The sequence below is a fragment of the Microtus pennsylvanicus genome, chromosome 9, assembly GCF_037038515.1.
Source record: "Microtus pennsylvanicus isolate mMicPen1 chromosome 9, mMicPen1.hap1, whole genome shotgun sequence".
NCBI lineage: Eukaryota > Metazoa > Chordata > Mammalia > Rodentia > Cricetidae > Microtus > Microtus pennsylvanicus.
This window is the reverse complement of record NC_134587.1, coordinates 92,518,384-92,537,287: the sequence shown is the minus strand read 5'-3', so window position 1 is coordinate 92,537,287 and position 18,904 is coordinate 92,518,384. Positions and strand designations below refer to the sequence as shown.

At 37.1% G+C, this 18,904-nt stretch overlaps 1 protein-coding gene across 3 annotated transcripts in view; it reads left to right on the top strand.

The window, feature by feature from the left end:
* Positions 1-213: 213 nt before the first annotated feature.
* Positions 214-18,904, top strand: part of Wdr17 (WD repeat domain 17) — an 82,002-nt gene continuing 63,311 nt past the window's right edge. The window contains exons 1-2 of one of the 3 annotated variants that reach the window (XM_075986782.1): positions 218-422; positions 16,873-16,984. In XM_075986782.1, coding sequence (XP_075842897.1) covers positions 16,919-16,984 — 66 coding nt within the window. In that variant the 5' untranslated portion in view covers positions 218-422; positions 16,873-16,918. Of the gene's footprint in view, positions 423-16,872; positions 16,985-18,904 lie in introns of all 3 variants that reach the window. The other 2 variants (XM_075986781.1, XM_075986783.1) reach the window with 2 other exon arrangements.

The following is an 18,904-nucleotide window of genomic DNA, read 5'->3' as shown; positions in this document are numbered from 1 at the left end:
CCCTACCTTTTAAAACCTCATTGCACAGGCTTTGCTTGAAGCTTTGCCCCAGTGCTTAGGAATTGCATCTTCTGAACAGCAGCCCCGTTGCTAGGTAACCAACTCGCTCTCAGCCTGGTTTCCAGAGGTCAGCAGAGATTTCCGCCTCGCTGCCCCGGGAGCTCCAATCAGACGCGAGCGTGCCTATCACGTGCTATTCGGGGGCGGGAGCCAGAGTGCTGTCGGCCCCACCCTGCACTGTGGAGGGTGGGCGGACTCCGCCACAGGCTCCGGGATGCTCAGGGCCGCCCCGCCCCTGAGAGCTGAGTGGGTGGCGAGGAGGGCGTGGCGGGTGCGCGGGCAGGGGCGTTCCCTCTGGCCGTTCCCGCTTCAGCACCTGCCGTTGTCCAGTTGCCCACACCTGCAGCTGCTGCCTCCTCCAGGTAAGGGTCCCGGTGGGGAGACAAAGTATGCGACTCCGGTCAGCGTCCGGTGGAAGAGGGTGATGTTTGAAGGAGTTGGCTTCTGCTCAGAAACCAGCACTCTGAGGTCGCAGACTAGGGCTCTGTGCAAACTGTGGTGCTTAACCGTCTAATCCCCAGAGTTTTAGAGCCATACACCCGAGTATTAGAAGGCACAGTAAGAACTCAACAGACATGTATGTGAACTTTTCCTGCATGGAAGCTGTGTTTGTTTCTAGATTTTATTTCTAAGTTTAAGCATACCGATGTCTCGAGCCTAGAATGTTACTCCGTCAAGGCGCCAGACACACTTGTATAGATTACCTTCTCTCTTTGAAATGTTTGTACCAAGAAAACTTTGGAGAAGAACTCGGCTATAATAAATGGGCAATACTAAACCCAAGGAAAGATTATTGCATATTGAGGGAATCATAAAAATGCTTTCTTCTTTTGTTCCCCATATATACATTTTTTTTGCATCCAGATATTCATAGTAGCAAAAATGATGCTGTTTAAAATCAATTAGAATGAAATACACTGAAAAGTTGGCACATATATCAAACACAAGTCACATTTATTTCACATAAATGTTTTTAAGAAAGATTTGAAGATATATTTCTAGTTTATTCAAAATAACTCACCTCCAAAAAAAACTAAGAACACAAACACACATTTATTGCTTAAGAGACATGAAATACTCAATTTAAAAATCAATAATGTTAAATTGTAATTGCCAGGATTAGCATTATAATATCATTTCTGGGTTTCAGTAATCAAAAGCTAGCTACATGCAAGAAAATTTATGAGGATTTAAAAGCTTGAACTCAATATAGATAGAAATATTATACATATTAGTTGACTCATGAATTATCTTATCATTCCACATGGGGAGAACCTAACACTGTCATACTAGAGATTGTAACATGTATGGAAAGAGTATTCCTCTGTTCTCCAAGGGGCTGCTGCAGCTGCCTGAATGTGCCAGACCCTGATTACAGTTCTATATTGGAAGGCAGAAATCTGGGATCGTTTGATTAACTTAAGTGACTCTGAAAAGTTGTCAATTTCAGAAAATGTGAAAATCTTGATTTAATGGATTATCTATGGATTAATGTAGCACGTGGTAGTTTTTTGTTGTTTTGATTGACCTATATATTTTTCTCTGCTCCCTCTTTTCCCTCCTCCTCCCCTTCTACTTTCTGCCATGATCCCCACGCTCCCAATTTACTCAGGAGATCTTGTCTTTTTCTACTTCCCATGTAGATTATATCCAACGCATGGTAGTTTGGGGACATTAAATTAAGAGTGCTTGGGAAGTTTTCTAAATTGAAATCAACTAATGATCTATTTCAAAAGAAACCCATAAAAGGAAAACCATGTTTCTGAGTGTGCTCTATAAACACACATACATAAGCACACACAAACACACACATATCAAGACTAGTTGGATTTTAATTTGTATTGATCCAACATCCTCTTATGTTGATTTTAAAAGAAATTTTTAAAGAATCATAGACATCTGGGGGAAATATTATATATAATTGACTTTAAAAATTCTCATTCTTTTTAATTTTATAATTTAAAATTGATATATTGGAATTCTAAAGTCACACTTTGGTCACAATATATAATAATATTATGCATAGAAAGCTATAAATGAATTAGCTTAAAATTCATTTTTTCAGGTTGATCTTCTCTAAGATGACTAGAGATAGACTATTTTGTTATTGTTTTCTGTGACTTTGAAACCCGTAGTCCAAGCAGAGATGAGGCAAGAGTCTTCTTTGAGCCTCTCTAGAAGAATATAACATGTCTTGTGTTTGTTTGCCTGTATGTTTTGTTTCTTTTAACTTGCTGAGGCATACAAGGTCAACATGAATGGTTACTGTGTCATTGCTAATAAGATGTATAAATTCTCTAACTTAACTTAATTTTCTGAAGCATTGTAATGAAGACTAAAATGAAAGCTCCATTAATTTGGAGGATTAGCATTTTCTTCCCATATTCCTGATTTAGTTAAAATCTGACCTATACAGAAAGAATATCAATAGTTATTATTATTTGGATAGCCAGTTTAGTTGGTCATTCATGCTGATGCTGTGTCTATGCATGGAAGAAAGAAATGTTAGTTATTTGACTTTCAGTATCTTCATAGATGAATGGCCTATGCAGAATTTTTTGTTTGTTTGTTTTTGTAGCTTTGGAGCCTGTTCTAGAACTTGCTCAGTAGACCAGGCTGGCCTCAGATTCACAGAGATCCACCTTTCTCTGCCTCCTGAGTGCCTGGATTAAAGGCATGTGCTATCACCGCCTGACTAGAATATTTTATTTTAAAATAAACCTTATTAGGAGATAAAAAAGAGTTTCTTATGAATTTATTAATCATGCTCGTTCATTTGTTTTAGAAGCATATTAAACTGCAAGTGACACTTCCAGTACCTACTACTATATGTTGTTGCCCTTTGGTAATATCATAGCCATTATTCCTCCACTGTTAATGAGACTGTGGAGATCTGAGAGAAAGCAATTACATACCAATGCCTAAGGAGAATTTTCGAAATTCCCCTAGAGATTCTGCTATAGAAACAAAACCTAGAGGGAAACTGATTTCCCATCTGGCATTATTTAAGAGTTCCAAGAAGGACCCAGCACTCCTTGTGGGCTGTGAAGCTGTAAAGCATCATTTAGTGTCTGTTAAGTCTATTAAAGTGATTGTAGTGCTGCGTGTCTGATACCAAGCAAGGGCTCCATAACACTGAACCCTCTAGCCCCAGGGACAGCTTCTTAGCACAGCATGCCAGCAGTCACTGCTTGGCTGCTAAAGAAAAGGCAGGGTGAAGCCCATAGGGATGGCACAAACTATCCACTCTGTGGACCCTGCTGCTGATGGGAAGGGGCAGCCCATGTCTCACAGATCCTAACTGCACTTGATGCTCTAGTTCCTGAACAACCCCTGGCTGCTCCGACTTCCAAGTGTTTGGGGACAGAGGCAGATATCTTTAGTTCTGGCAGCAGCCACTGATTATCTACAGCTCAGCTGAAAGTTCTAGAGCAGCCAGCGCTGGAGGAATAGAACCTGCAGGTGTTGATCACTAGAAAAGTTTCAGAGAGCTCTCATCTTCAGGGTCAAAGGTCACAGATCAGGAGCTGAAAATTGTTAACCCTTGTGATGGAAGTGACTTCCGTGTGCCAGGCCTGCCCAGGACTCTATCATACTGCTTCCCACTGCCTACTGTCACTACCCCGGATGCCAAGACTGAGACACACAAAACCTCCTAGAGGCCAGGATTTGAAAAGCTCTTATTTACCCAAAGCTTCAATCCAGGTAGAGGAACGTACTCTCAAGCAGCTGGTTGAAGACATGTGCTGGCTGAAGCTGGTTGGAAACATAAATGGAGAAAGAAAATCCCATGGTTATTTTTAGAAACATCGAAGGGAAATTCAGCCATTTAAAAATTTGCTGGATTTTGCCAAAAAGAAGGGCGAAGGGACATTCTGAATTCGGAGTCACAGCTGGTCCTTTCCACGCAGTCCTACCAGCAGCTCTGTGAAATAGTGCTTCTGTTTGCAATGATAGATGTTGCTTTCATAACCTCACAGATACTTAGAGTATGCTGTGTTCCTGGAGTTCTGCATTCCAATTTATAAAACCCACCAACACAGAGACTGGCAGTCATATAAATCTTCAACTATAGGAGATAGTTCATTGGTATCATTTGCTTTGTCAGGGTTATCAGATAAATTTCATGTTCAGATAATCCTGGCAGAAGAGACGTCCATGAGGATGTTAGAACATCTAGTGCTTGCTTGATAGATTCAGAAGCTGGGAGATGGGGAGTTCAAAGCGGAGTTCCTTAAGTAGCTTTCCTTGAACACAGGTTTACTGTTTACCTATTTCAAATTCTTGGCACCTTAAATTATTAACATTGTTAATTTTCCAGGAAATTTCATATCTAATAAGCTACATGTCAGAAAAGTCACTTTGCAATTGGAAAGCAGGAAGTAATTCTTATTATACAGAACACTCATGTTAGATGTGATACAAAGTAGCTTTCATTTTCTTATAAAATATCTGCACGTAGAGTCTTGAAAATTGAGTAGTTGCTTAGTAATAGCTTGCATTTAATTCCTTGTTTTTCAATATATATTTGAGTAAATCCCAATAAAAATGTAATTACATAGTGTTTTGTTTGTTTTGTTTAGAGATAGACTCTCACATCATCAGTAAAAATGGCCTGCAACTCACTCTGGAGCCCAGGCTGGCCTGCAACTCATAGCAATCCTCCTGCTTGAGCCTCTAGAGTGTTGGGTTTACAGACACAAGCCACCTCACCCTTCTAGCTTGTATTTTTCTTAGATGGAACTATGATAACGGATTTGAAGGAATCATTTCAGAATTTAATGCAAGGACTCCTAGAACATGGGTGAGGACCAAATACATTCAGACTGACTCTCAAATTTAGCAATGAAAACTTGGTCTTGAGCCCCTCAGGCTCTGGGTTTCTGGCGTTCTTTATTAACTCTCAAGAGTTGCAATGTGTACTTCCAATATTAGTTTCGCATTGTAATTCTTCGAGGGCTGACCCAATTTGAATAGTTAAGATTTAAATCACTTATATATTCCTAAAATAATGGTTGTATCTAACAAACTGTATACATATTTGATTTCATCACATAAAACTGTTTACTTAAAATACTAGTTAAAAGCTTCCTTTCCACAATTATTCTAACTTGTTGATTTGCTTATAAATTAATGTGATCAAAGTTTCGCATGTAAGTCTTTTGTGACTAAAATATAGTCCTTCAACCCAATGCACCTTTCGGTGCATAAATTTACATAGTTAACACACTTACATTAGTCATTAAGAATATTAGAATTAAGATGCTTTGTGAAGTTACATCTAAAGCATAGATTATGGCTACCGTCAGTTAAAAATTTAAAGTCTAGGCTTGTCATCTGCTTTGGTACTAAATGGCATCTATCACCCATTTACTAAGACCAGCAGCATAAGCTTTCCTGAGTTCTTGATAAACAATAAATCAGCAGGTCACATATCTGCTAAGTCAGAATTTCTAACAAGCTCCCCATATTTTTTTTTAAAGCTAGCCTCAAGTACTGTTAAGGTAGACACAGGAGGATCTCTGTGGCTCACTGACCATGCACTTTAATTTAATGTGGGAGCTCTGGGCCAATGAGAGACTTTATCTCAAAAGAGATGAGCAGCAGTCCTGAGGATGACCACCAAGATTGTCTTCTGGTACCCACATACATGCGCATAGCTGCACATTCATACATGCAACTCCACACACACAAACACACATTTATACACTTACATAAGAATAATTATATTTAGGTGCACGGTGAAAATATCTCATCCACATTTCTGCCTGTTTGAATCACTGTCTTCCTTTTCTGGGTTATACCTATTATTAGACCTTACACACAAACTCCTGGCTGTGTTGACAAACTGAAACTTACACAGGTATGAGCTTGTGAGTTCAAGCTAAAAACATTTAAGAATCTTAACCTTTTCTGCTCACCCCCTAATCCAGGATCTCAAAGTAGACTAATACTGTACTTATTGTGACCTATTTTTATCCTCTAAGCTTTTACGAACGTCATGAATTGACATACACAGAGAATCTTTACATAAAATGTTGTGTTGAGCATAAACTCAAGAGTGACAGGAGTTTAGAAAATGAATTCTTGTTCTCACAACATACTAGATGTACTTTTCCTGATAAATTGTCTCTACTATTGGCCTGTTCTCTTGCTTTGCTAATCAGATAAATCATGTGAGGATACGTTGCCTTGCCCCAACAACAATTCTGATTCAGTAGAATTAAACATGTGATCCGGATACCTGCATTTGTAGAACATTTCTAAGTTAATTGAGGTGTCAAACAAATGAGAAACACATATGGTGATAAGCTGATTTAGAGAATTATAAAATATTGTTTAATAAACTGTCACCATGAGGATAGTAGTTATTTTGAATTATAAATACCAGGAATAAGAAGATTTGATATTAGTGAGCCAAAACAATAATTAAAATTATTCCTTCTAATTTTTTGTAATTTTCAAATATTTCACCAAGCAGTAAAAAAATTATATAATTAGAGTGTAGCTTTTTGTAACTTTTTTTCTCTATTTGCATTCATATTTTAAACACTGCTATGGCTATTTTTCTCCACCACAAATAATTTTATTATATATATATGATATATATTTTGAGCTTATATATACATTTATATATGTGTATTGATTGCTTTGATTAATCATACCATTATTTGAACATATATATGTATAAAACACTTGTGTATTTCATTCATTTTATACTTCCATCCTATAAAATTAAGAAGTATAAAAAAATACTCTAATTAGTTTTGTTGATCAAAATTTCTTCCCTAAGTAGTATATATTAATTGATTAATGAATATTTTTAATAAATAAATGATTTGGAAAGTGGTTAATGAAATTATAAGTAGTTGGACTATTCTCCAAAATTTTATCACTCAGAAATTGCTAATTATTTTAATTTTAGTGTATGTGTACATACCTATATATAAATGTAATTGTTTTCATAATATACTTCTTAAACTACTTACAGTCTTTTTTCCAAATCATTTATTTCTAATACTTCTTTGTATATTAATATACTTTATTGGAATGTTTACATTAATTTAATGGAATAACATAAAATTTCAAAATTTTAAATAATTTGTCATTTCATAATTGATTTTAAATTACACAAGTAACTTTCAAAATTTGTTAGTAGTTTGTATCAGTTTCTACCCCAAAATAAAAATGCTCATCTAGTGATTATGTATGTTAAATGGTAAGTTATTATAAATTATTATTATTTTCTCTTCTTTCCCTTAATCTCATTATCTGAGAAAACAAAGTCTAATACGTAAACTTTCACAATTAACTTTGTGGCCATCTATCTTCTTTCAAAATTTGCTGTTTCTGTTGTTATCTTTATGATCTTGTTCAAGTTTTTTGCTTCATACATCTTAAAAATTAGAAGACAATCAATATTACAGATTTTTGTTTTTCTTAATGTTCAGAAGTCTAGAAATTTGGTCAAATACTTTTAGCAAGATAAAATGTGCAATCGGTTTTCCAAATTGTTGTATTTATAAAATTTCTTTCAGTATTTTCCTTCATAGATGAATGTTATTTACTCTATAAGATAGTGAGACCACAATAGTTCTTTGGCTAAATATACAATTGTTGTGGTTCTGGTTTTAGATAAGCTTTCTTTTCTTTTCCACTTTTCCACTTGCTTTGTTTCAACATGAATGATTGGATTCATACATGATAGACAAGCATGCTACCTTTGTAATGAACGCCAGCTCTTTTTGACTTTTGCTTTGTCATAGAGTCTCACTAATCACCTAGGCTGGCTTTGAACTTTTCTGTAACCTAAGGCTAACCTCAAAACTGAGAATCTTATGCCTAACACCAAGTAGCTCAGATTACAAGCCTGCACCATATGGCCAGCTCTATGAACTTTTAAATCAGTATAATAGAGATAAATGTCAAAATGAATTTTCTCCAATTGTATGCAACATTTAAAAATATCTTTATAATCTCAGAAGACTGTGAAAGAACTGAATACTACTGGATATGTTAATGTGTGTATGTGGGTGCAGCTGGAAAACAATATATTTATGTTTATTTGTTTGTTTATTTCTATGGGTATATATCCACTATGGATGGTGTTTGGTTACATAAGGACATTTAATACAAATATACATCATATATATTAACACATACACACACAATGTATTTTGAGTGTTCTTTTCTCGTCATACATTTTCTGCCTCTTCCTTCTTTCCATTACTCTTCTTTGTTCCCATAGTAGAACATTTCACTATTACTTTCATGTTGTGTGCGTGCATGCATATGGTCGAGTGCATTCAAGTGTGTGTGTGTGTGTGTGTGTGTGTGTGTGTGTGTGTGTGTGTGTATACACACGTCATGAAGCACATGTGGAGGTCCGGCTTGAGACAAAACCTCCGTTTGTTGGTGAGAGCTGCATACAGAAGGTTAGTTGACTTAGGAGTTCCTGGTTTCATCACTCTCTGCCCCCCACTTCCGAGTAGAAGCTCTGAGTTACAGAACATCCTATTGCACCCAGTTTCCCTTGGGCTCTGGGGATTTGAATTCAAGTCTTCACCCTTGTGTGGTGAGTATTTTACCCACTGAATTCCCCCAGCCCCTTTTGTTCTTCTGCCTATTTTTTTCCCTAAATTGAGGCCATATAATGAATTAGTGGTAATTAAATTTATGCATTCTTTCTGGGATTAAGACTGTTGAATTTCTGTCAGCATTATCAGTTATTAATATATTCATATTACCTTTCAAAAAGCAGCTATGATATCCATCATTTAGCTTATCTTTAGTGAGAATTCCTCTTAGATTATAATGTAGCCCTGAGATATTATTTTGACTGAGGTGATACTATTTGTGAATGTGTGTTTTTACTCATATACTGTAAGTAAAAATGACAGCTCATATGTAATATGAAAGCAGGCTGCATTCCCAGCGCCCGGCTAGCTTAACCCCTGAAATAACCACATGGAACTTGTATTAATTTAAACATTGCCTGGTCCATTACTTTTAGCCTGTTATTGGCTAACTCTCACATCTTGATTTAACCGATTTCTAATAATCTGTGTTCACTATGAGGTCATGGCTTACCGGGAAAGATTCAGCATGTCTGACTTGGTGGCTGGCTCCATGGCAGCAATCTCTGCCTGCCTTCTTCCTCCCAGAATTCTATTCTGCCTACTCTACCCACTTAAGGGCTGCCCTATCAAAAGGCCAAGCAGCATCTTTATTCAACCAATGAAAACAACACGAATAGAGAAGAACCTCCTACACCACTCATATAAATTAATCTATAATGATAGAATTTGGCTAGATTTAAACTCACTATAGACCCCAGAAGTAGAGGTTCTCTTGCCCAAGACTCCCTATTTGTGGAATTCTAGACATAAGCAACTATGTTTAACAACTATCTTCCTCTTAATCCCTGAATATAAGGCAAATGTTTAATTTATAACCTTACTTGGTCTCTTGGAAATATGTACCCTCTCAAATATTCATATTTGAGTCATTATTTTTTCAATGTTTTAATTTCTTTAATCACTTCTTTCATTCAACTTTCCATCCATTATATCATTTCCTCTACTTATTCTTTAGCCAGTATAATAGTTCAAAATTATATGTAAAATGTTTATCTCTCACTGTTCTCCATGTTTTTGGATTTAAGTCTCCATTTTGCCATCTGATATCCCTTCTACTCTCTGCATTCAATATATCTGATGTAGGTGGGAGCTTGGGTGACCCCAAAGGTCTGTATGGGGAAGACTCTGTCACCAATGTGGCACTGTTGATAGGAGGTAGAATCCTTACAAGCAGGGACACAATAACATCTTTAGGTTGTTAGGGTCTTGATTTGAGGGAACAGTGAGACTCCAGCCTTCTCTTCCTGTTGATCTTGTCTCATGGTCATAGGGTATAGTGTTTTGTTTGGCACGAGCTTCTACCCGGCTGCTTTGCTTTTCCATAGCGGGAAAGCAACAGGGCCAACCAATCACAGACAACACCAAAACTGTGAGTGAAATAAACCCAGTTTATGAGTTGATTCACTCGGGAACCCACTACAGTGTCAGAAAGCTGACACTCTATCTTAATCAAGCGTTACCCTTATATGATCTCCCTATTAGATGACAGAGATCTAGAACCTTCCTTGAGTCTTCCTTATCCCTCACTTTCCCTTAGCTGTTAGTTTAAAACCTTGTCATTGTCTCTGTAGCTCGTGTCTTGGTATTCTGATCCCTGTCTGTATAGAATTAGGATGATATTCATCAACCTCCAACTCTGATTGTCAGTGTGTTTAAAATGGCTCAAAGAACCCTCAGCACAATGCAGCACCAATCATATTCTGTGTCATGAACTCTACAATTTGACATCTTCTTAGCCCCACCTATTTGTCCCTTTCCACGCTGGACCATCTCTCGCATTTTTGCCATCTCACCTTAGATGTGGATAAAGAATGCTTACCTGATAGTTTAAACTTTTCCTTTTTTATAGCCTTCTTGACTACCTAAAGCAGAGTACCTTAAGGTACTCCGCACCTTCTGTTCTGAACTTCTGTCCAGTCTCTGAAGTAGCTGGAGTTATATACTGTAGATACAGGTGTTTGTGTCATTGGAAATAAAGTCAGATGCACATGATAGAAATACCGTCAATAAAAGTACCATCTTACATAGCTAGGCAGATGAAAATAGTGTGTTTCAATAGTGATAGAATTACTGCAAGCCTGCAGTTTTCTTGAGTTTTATGAAATAATGAGGTCAAAGATGTGTTTTAGACAGGAAAATACACCCTTAATAAAAAGTAAAATGGCTTGTTATATTTTTCTGCTGAAACAAACTGACTTTCATAGAAGTAAAATGCTTTTCTCTGAATGTTGATTGCTTGTGGTCACATTTCTTATAATTATAATTTATTTAGCAGGAACTCAAGATAAATTTCCTTAGAAAATAAAATCATTTTAAATAGCTCTTGGAACTCCATTTTATAGTATTATAACTAAAAATATATAGCATATGACATATTATAATGTATGCTGGACATCTTAGAGGTGCATTAACGTTAGTGAGTTGTTACAGAAATACAAGTCTTGCTTTTGGTTGCTTGTTTTTCAGTAGTTTTATGTTGGAATGAACTGGAGATTCTAATTTAAAAAAATGTTGCTGAAAATTTCAGGAGATAATAATTCAGTTATAAATTACAATTAACCTGTTAAGAAATAAATAACTATATGCTCAGTAAATATTTTTAAATGAAGACAGCGTTACAGTTCTTTGTGCAGATGATGCCATAGCATCCGGACAACTCAGTAGTAACATGGCAATTGAATTAGTGTGTTATGCCAATGGGAGAGTGCGTTACAGTGTTCATCTTCCAGACTGAGCTCTTAGGGAGATTTCTGGGGCTCTTCCCCTGTACCCACCCTCCCATCTGTGACAGCCGGACTGTGGGATGCCTGATATTTAGGAGCCATTTCTTGTGCTTCACCCAACAGTGACAAATATATGTTTTATTTTGGTAGAGGACAAGGCCCAAGATGTTTTACTGAAGAAAAAACAACCAGTAGATGGCGTTTAGGAAAGCAATGTTTATTTCTCTCTTTTCTCTAACAAACTGAAAGACTGTTCTTTAATCAAAGGAAGATTTGGGAAAGTATACAGTGTTACAGAGCTACTGTATCAAAAGAAAGTTGGACTCCGCATTTCAGCACCACTGAAAGATTCTCCCAGATTTTCCTCTTGCCTTTTTCCAAGGCTCTTAGTTGAAGCTTGAAAAGAAATGCAAACTCAGTCTGCGCCTGGTACTTCCTAACTAATACTAATCCCTAACTAATACTGTGCCTCACACTTTCCATTTAGGAACTAATTGTGCTTTTAGCAGAATATGTAAGAATAACAGAATGTGAACGCGAGGTTAATGGTGTAAAAATGACAGGCTGAAAACAGCAACATTTCAGAGTCATACTCAATGTCTGGGTCTCAGAAAGCAAGTCAAATGGGACTGACAAATGTCAACATAAGTCAGAGCAGAAATGATGGAGGCAAAACTTGAGAGAATAAGCAGAAGCTTACTTTTCTTGATCGTCTTTCTTAGACCAGTGGAATAGCTATAGGACAATGGTTCTCAATCTATGGGTCACGACCCCTTCAGTGGGGAGAAGGACTCTTTCACAGGGGTCGCATGTCAGATATCCTGCATATCGGATATGTACATCATGATTCATAACAGAAGCAAAATTATAGTTATGAAGTAGCAACAAAGATAATTTTATAGTTCCACAAAATGAGGAACTCTATTAAAAGGTGGCAGCATTTCACACTAATTTGAGAAACACAAAGATATAAATGAAAAAGCTTAATAGTCATGGCCTGCAGTGGAAACAAGTAAGTGACTTTTGCCCATCTATCACTGGGCAAAGCAAGTTGCATCACAACCTCAAAGGCAAAATAGGCAGAGATGTGGCGTCTTCTCATGATGAAGTTATGAAAGATGTAGATGAAGAGAGAAATATATGAAAATCAGAACTAAAAATAAGACTGCAGATTCCTTGTAGGTTTGGATGTCTTATGCTCATAGTATTTAGTCTTCTAATCAATTTACTTCATTATTTTTATTTTAAGCGCTAGCAGCGTTTGATTTTTATCATTTCTTTTCATTGCTAAGTGCAAACTGTGTAATAATCTGCTTATGTGAATTGATGACATTTGTGGGTAATAAACTATTAGTGATTTATACAGATGAACATAGTTTCTGAGATGCAAATATGTGGAAAAATTCACACTGTGACATTTTCCGTCCTGTTGATTACTGCTGATTAGCCATGACATGCATTTTTATGAGAGTTAACTAAGGGATTCAGTTGTGCCCTTCAGAAAGGTGTAGGAGATAAACCCCATTTACCATTATGACATTAAAGGAAGTAAAATCAAAATACATGGAATAAGACCAAGAAAAAAATTGTGCAATACAATCTGGTATGGCGTGACAGGACGTATTTTGCCTTTAATATTGAAAGTAAGGTTAAATTATAGGGCTGTAGTTAAAGGTTGTTGTTGCTTCTGCAGAGGACCCATGTTCAGTTCTGAGCAATCATAGTGAAACACCCCTAACTCCAGCTCTGAGGTATCTGATGACCTCTTCTAGCCCAGGAGGGTTCCCTCATTCATGTTTTCATACTCACATACACACACGCGCGTACACACAGGCACACACATACATGATTACAATTAAAAACCCGTTCAGTAGATGTACTAGTAACTTTTCTGTTGCTGTGATAAAAGGACTTTAACTAAGGCAACTTACAGGAGAAAGAGTTGATTTGTATTCACAGTTCTAGAGGTCTGGAGTCCTATGGTGTGGACAGTATGGCAGCAGGTGCAGGCATGGGAACAGTAGCCAGGTTCAGAGGGCTGGAGTCCATGTGGTGGGGACAGCACGGCAGCAGGTGCAGGCATGGGAAATGCAGCCAGGTTCAGAGGGCTGGAGTCCATGTAGTGGGGACAGTATGGCAGCAGGTGCAGGCATGGCAGCAGTAACAGAAAGCCAAGAGCTCACATCTTCCACGGCAATCAACAGGCAGAGAGATAACTAGAAATGGCATCAGTCTTTAAACTCCCACCTCCAGTGACATAAATGCTCCAACAAAGCCACACCTCCTAAACTTCCCCCTAACAACACCTCCAAAAGAGGGATCAAGTACATGAGATAAGCCTTCCCTGGACCTTCTTATTCAAAGAGCTAAGGTAGTGCTTTGGAAAATGTATCAACAAATAAAGCAAAGCTATTATATGCATGCCTCATAAACAATGTATTAATAGTAACTACACTGGGCTTATAAGAACATAATGCACAGCTGGTGTTTGACATGATAACAAAACATATTTACAACCTCTGGTTTGTGTTTTAACCTCTGAAGCTTTGTGGTAAGCTATTTGGTTAGCCACTTTACTACAAGAAAATGGATTGTAACTCCTATATGATTGCAATCTCGTTTCATTCTCAGTGCATTCTTTAGTATCCTTTCCAAGTATCAGAAATATGTGCTGCTTATTCATGGGTACCACCACTAGATGGCAGAGTTCCCTGACACTGTGTGTCCAAGTTCCCCTAGAAAACATTTCATAACTTCTATACAGTGAAGAATAAGCAGCTTCTTTGTCTTGTTTTTGTCTTGGGAGAACTCACACTTTATACCTACAAAAATTACTTTCCATGGAGTTCTTAATATCAGGTATTAATATACAAAGGTGAAGAATTTTGATAATATGAGAAGAAAAATGTATCTACTCAGGGTCTTGGAAACTGAAAGAGCTCATTATTCACAGAAAAAGGTGAAAAGAAAATACTGCCCATATAAAAGCATCAAAAAGTAAAGATCAATACACATTTAATGTGCTGGTTAGGTTTTGTCAATTTAACACAGCTAGAGTCACCTGGGAAGCAGGAACCTCATTGAGGAACTATCGCTGACATATTGGCCTGTGGGAATGTCTGTGGAGCACTTTATTAATTTCTAATAGATGTAGGAGGGCCCATATTTCTGTAGACAGTGACATGCCTAGGTGGATGGGTCTAGGCTATGTAAATAAATTAACGGAGAAAATCTGGGTCTCGACTTCATGTTCTGCCCCTGGTCTGCCTGGAATTTCCTCGGTGATAGATGGTGATCTTATGCAGAATGAACCTTTCCCTTCCCGCCCTGCTTTTGGTCACGGTGATTATCACAGCACCATAGAACCAAACTAATGCACGTGAGTACTGCAATGAAATCAAGGCCCTAGTTATCAGCCTTCTGCAGGAGTCTGGATCAGGCATCATGGCAGTGGCGGGGGGTTGCTAAGAGCAATGACATTAGAGTGGTGAAAAGGGCTTTGCAAAGGTTTGTAAAGCTTATTGAACAAATATACTGGGAAGGAAAGATACATTAATGAAATGACTAAATGCAGTTTGATGGGGTTTGCCTCTGGTCACTTCCTAGAGTATGATGGTAGTGGTCCAAATGACCAATAATAACAGGAGAAAATTATTGTTTGTTTGTTGGTGATAGAAAAAGAAGCTTCCCTTGAAAGACATAGGCTAGTTTGAACATGTTGATACTGAAATAACTAGGTAGAAATCTGAAGTTTCTAGGTTAAGTAGGGAGTTTGAAATGAAGTTGATGAGATTTGCAAGCTTAGAGTAGGCTCCATACATGGGGAGAGGAATTGGCTCTAGGAAGCAGTCACTGAAATGAGTGGTGCTAGCTAAGATTCAATAACAGATGAAAGTCATATGGCAGGACTTAGATCAAATATTGCAAGCCGCCCAGGCAGTGGTGATGCACGCCTTTAATCCCAGCACCTGGGAGGCAGTAGCAGGTGGATCTCTGTGAGTTCGGGGCTGGCCTGATCTACAGCTAGTTCCAGGACAGTGAGGGCTATACACAGATAAACCCTGTCTCAAGAAACAACAACAAAAAAAAAAAAATGCAAGTCAAAACAGCATAAGAAAGAGAGAGGAGAATAGGAAGGTAAGAAAATGTCTGAGATTCCAACTTTGAGGTCATCAGGAACAAAATTCTCTGTGTGAAATAAAGAGCCAGGCAGAAGAGCCAAGGTCCAGAATGAGGGACAATATCAAAATGGAATGACAGAAACAAGCACTTGGAACTTCCTGTAGTAGCCAGAATCTATGCCCATGCTTTTTGGTCTGAAGTTGCAAGCAGACATTAGTAAAAATACTTCTAAAGAATAGGGATCACAATAAGGATGAGACTGTTCTCAACTAACTAGTGATGCGAATTTTCACCCATGTGCCCCTTTCCACAGCAGAACAAAGCTTGCCTTTATCCTTTTATGTGAAGGCGAAGTCACTCAAATAGAAACACAAAACACACTCTTTCTCCATATCTTATAGTTAGGGTTTTATTGTTGTGAAGAGACACCATAACCATGACAGCTCTTAGAAGGGAAAACATTTAATTGGGGCTGACTTACAGTTCAGACATCATTATGATAGGAAGCATGACAGCATGCAGGCAGACATGATGCTGGAGAAGGAGCTGATGGTCTACATCTGCATCAGAGGGGAGCAGGAAGTCAGTGTCACACTAGATCTTGCTGGAGCATTTGAGAACTCAAAACCCACCCCTAGCGATGCTCTTCCTGCAACAAAGTCATGCCTACTTCGATAAGGCCACTATTAGTGCTACTCCCTTTGAGACTATGGAAGCCATTTTTATTCAAACCACCGCACCATATATAATGTAGTATATATTACATTATACCATTATAGCTAGTAATTATTTTCCCCAGAACAAATAAAACTAAACTAATATTAAACTGTGATTTTTATCATGCTCTAATTTTTAGCACTTTATTAAGAGATGCACAACCTTTAAAATTTTGACGCAGCTACCTGAGCTGCAGTTCATTACATGCTAAATGATTTATCTCTCAAGTATGGTAGGAAAAACAAACATGATGGATGGATTTTGCTCCCCTTTTGTTATTTTCCTGGAATTAAAAAAAAAAAAACCTGTTAACTTTTATAAATCATTTGCTTGTTCCTTAAAACAAATCTAAGGTGTTTCTAGAACGTGAGTTAAGGCCGAATATTTGATAGTCATTTCCTGGAACTCCACAACGTAAAGTTGCTTTGGTTTTCAATTTTGAATACAGGTTGGGGATTTCTGATGTAGCTTTCTCTCAATAGCTTTGTGCAAGTTATGAGAACTGCTTCAGTTGAAATGCTTGTTTAGTATTAGCTTGCTGTACTGAACATGATTTCACTGGGCGATCCTGGTGAAACTTGTTTGGTTGAAACCCATTGTTGTTACTTCAGGTGCTGACAGTTCTTCCAACTGACTGGATTAAAGCACACACAGTCTATGGCTTGGATGACTTACATTTCTCATTGGTTTGAGCAAGATGATTGGTATGAAGGACTACAAAGAGTAAGATATATTTATGTTGTAATTACAATTTTCTGTGAGGGTTTTTTTTTCTTGCTTGCTTTTCTTCCTAGAGCTCTGTCTCATTCCTTATATTTGTAGACATTTTGTAAAACAAGATTCTGAGAATATGGTAGCCATTTAAACAGAAGTAAGAATATAATTTGTGACAATAGCTGTAATTTTACACTGACCAAAGGTTCCTTCCCATTTCAATTGTAGATGATTTTCTTTTTCAGTTTTGACTGGTACTTATGGTCCTCTGGATGCTAAGTGGTTGTTCTACCCTGATCTCTATGCCCAGCCCTCTTTATATTTGTGTTTTGAGACAGAATCTCATTAAACTGCCTAGGCTGGCCTTGAACCTGTGGCATTTCTGCGCCAGTCTTCTGCACAGCTAGGTAGCCTGAGGCATGATCCCTCTGTAGAGAAATTCCAGTAATATTTTCAGACTGTCTTACGATTGAGCTATAAAATACTATTTTGAATGTGATTCGTGTGTAAAAATATCAATTATTACAAACCTTTTCCCATAAATAAAAGCATTTAATTAAATAGAAAAAAGTTGTATGCTAATACTACTTAGTATTATGATACTATTATTAGAAGAAAAATAAACATCCTGAGTACCACAGTATCGGATAAATTTAAGAAAATTAAAATATTTATAATTGTTTCATAGGCAGTTAAAATGTTACCTTGACAACTCAGTCCATTATTCTGAAGAAAGTATAATTTGCATTGTAATGGTAAAAGAAAAATGTCTTCTTTAAAATATGCCATGGCAAAGTTTTTAATTTTACTTTTTCAATGGAGAATTTGTTAATATTTAGGAGAAGACTGTGGATTTTCGTTGCATTAAGTTGTGAACAAAAGAGCCAGTGTTTTTGTGAGCTTTGACCATGGTTCTCCTCCTTGCGGTTCAGTGGCACATGCTACTGAAGATACGCAGTCATTTTTCTCTTTATATTTGCTTCCCTGCACTCTGTTCTAATCACATCAATCACAAATATTTAATCATTATTTTACTTCTTTTTAATTATAAGCGATCAGCAGTGCATAGCCTCTTGGGATTTTTTTTCCGTATACTCTTTTTGTTTTCTTTACTGTGGAACAAGATGATAAACATTCTGGATCTAGTAGCCATCTGTCTCTGCAGAAAAACATGCATAAAGTAAATTTTAAACATTCTTCAGGAAAGATGCCGTGACTTAGTAAAGAGCTCTCCATCCTGAATTCTAAACTTCAATAATGAGATAATGCAATAAAAATAATGGGGAAATTTCAGCCTATGAGTTCTAATAGCAGAATGCAAACTCTACGAAGTAAACATGGCATTACGATGTCAACACACTTTTAAAGTGTGTGAGTACACCTTAAATACAACAACAATTTATATTAATGTTTAAAAAAGATTTTCTTTTACATGCAATCCATAAGGTGATAGTATAATTTAGGGCCAAGGAAGAACTGATTTTAACAAAAATGCCTTTTACTAAAATGTATGTTATTTTAAAGTGCCTTTGGAACATCACATAGAGATCATGAGGGTTTAGAGTCTTTCCCTTTTCAGCCACTATATTATTGTGGGCCTTTGTAACTAAACCAAGGCATTAAAAGAGTATTTTAAACCACAAAAAAGTTTACCCCTAAAATTGGCCATATCGTCTTTGTGAATTTGGGTTTCTTCTTGCTTAGACTTTGCTCATTTGTGTACAGGCATGGGTGAGATGAAAACTCACATTTTAGTTGTTGAAAACTGGCACAAAAGTATTGGCTTTTATCTCCACCAGATGTCCAGCTTATTTTACAGGTTGTGCTTTTTATGTGTGTGTGTAAACATATATGGATATATATATATATGGCTATATGATTATCATTTTTAAATGTTAGTAAGAAACAAAGTAAATTTCTGAGTTAAAA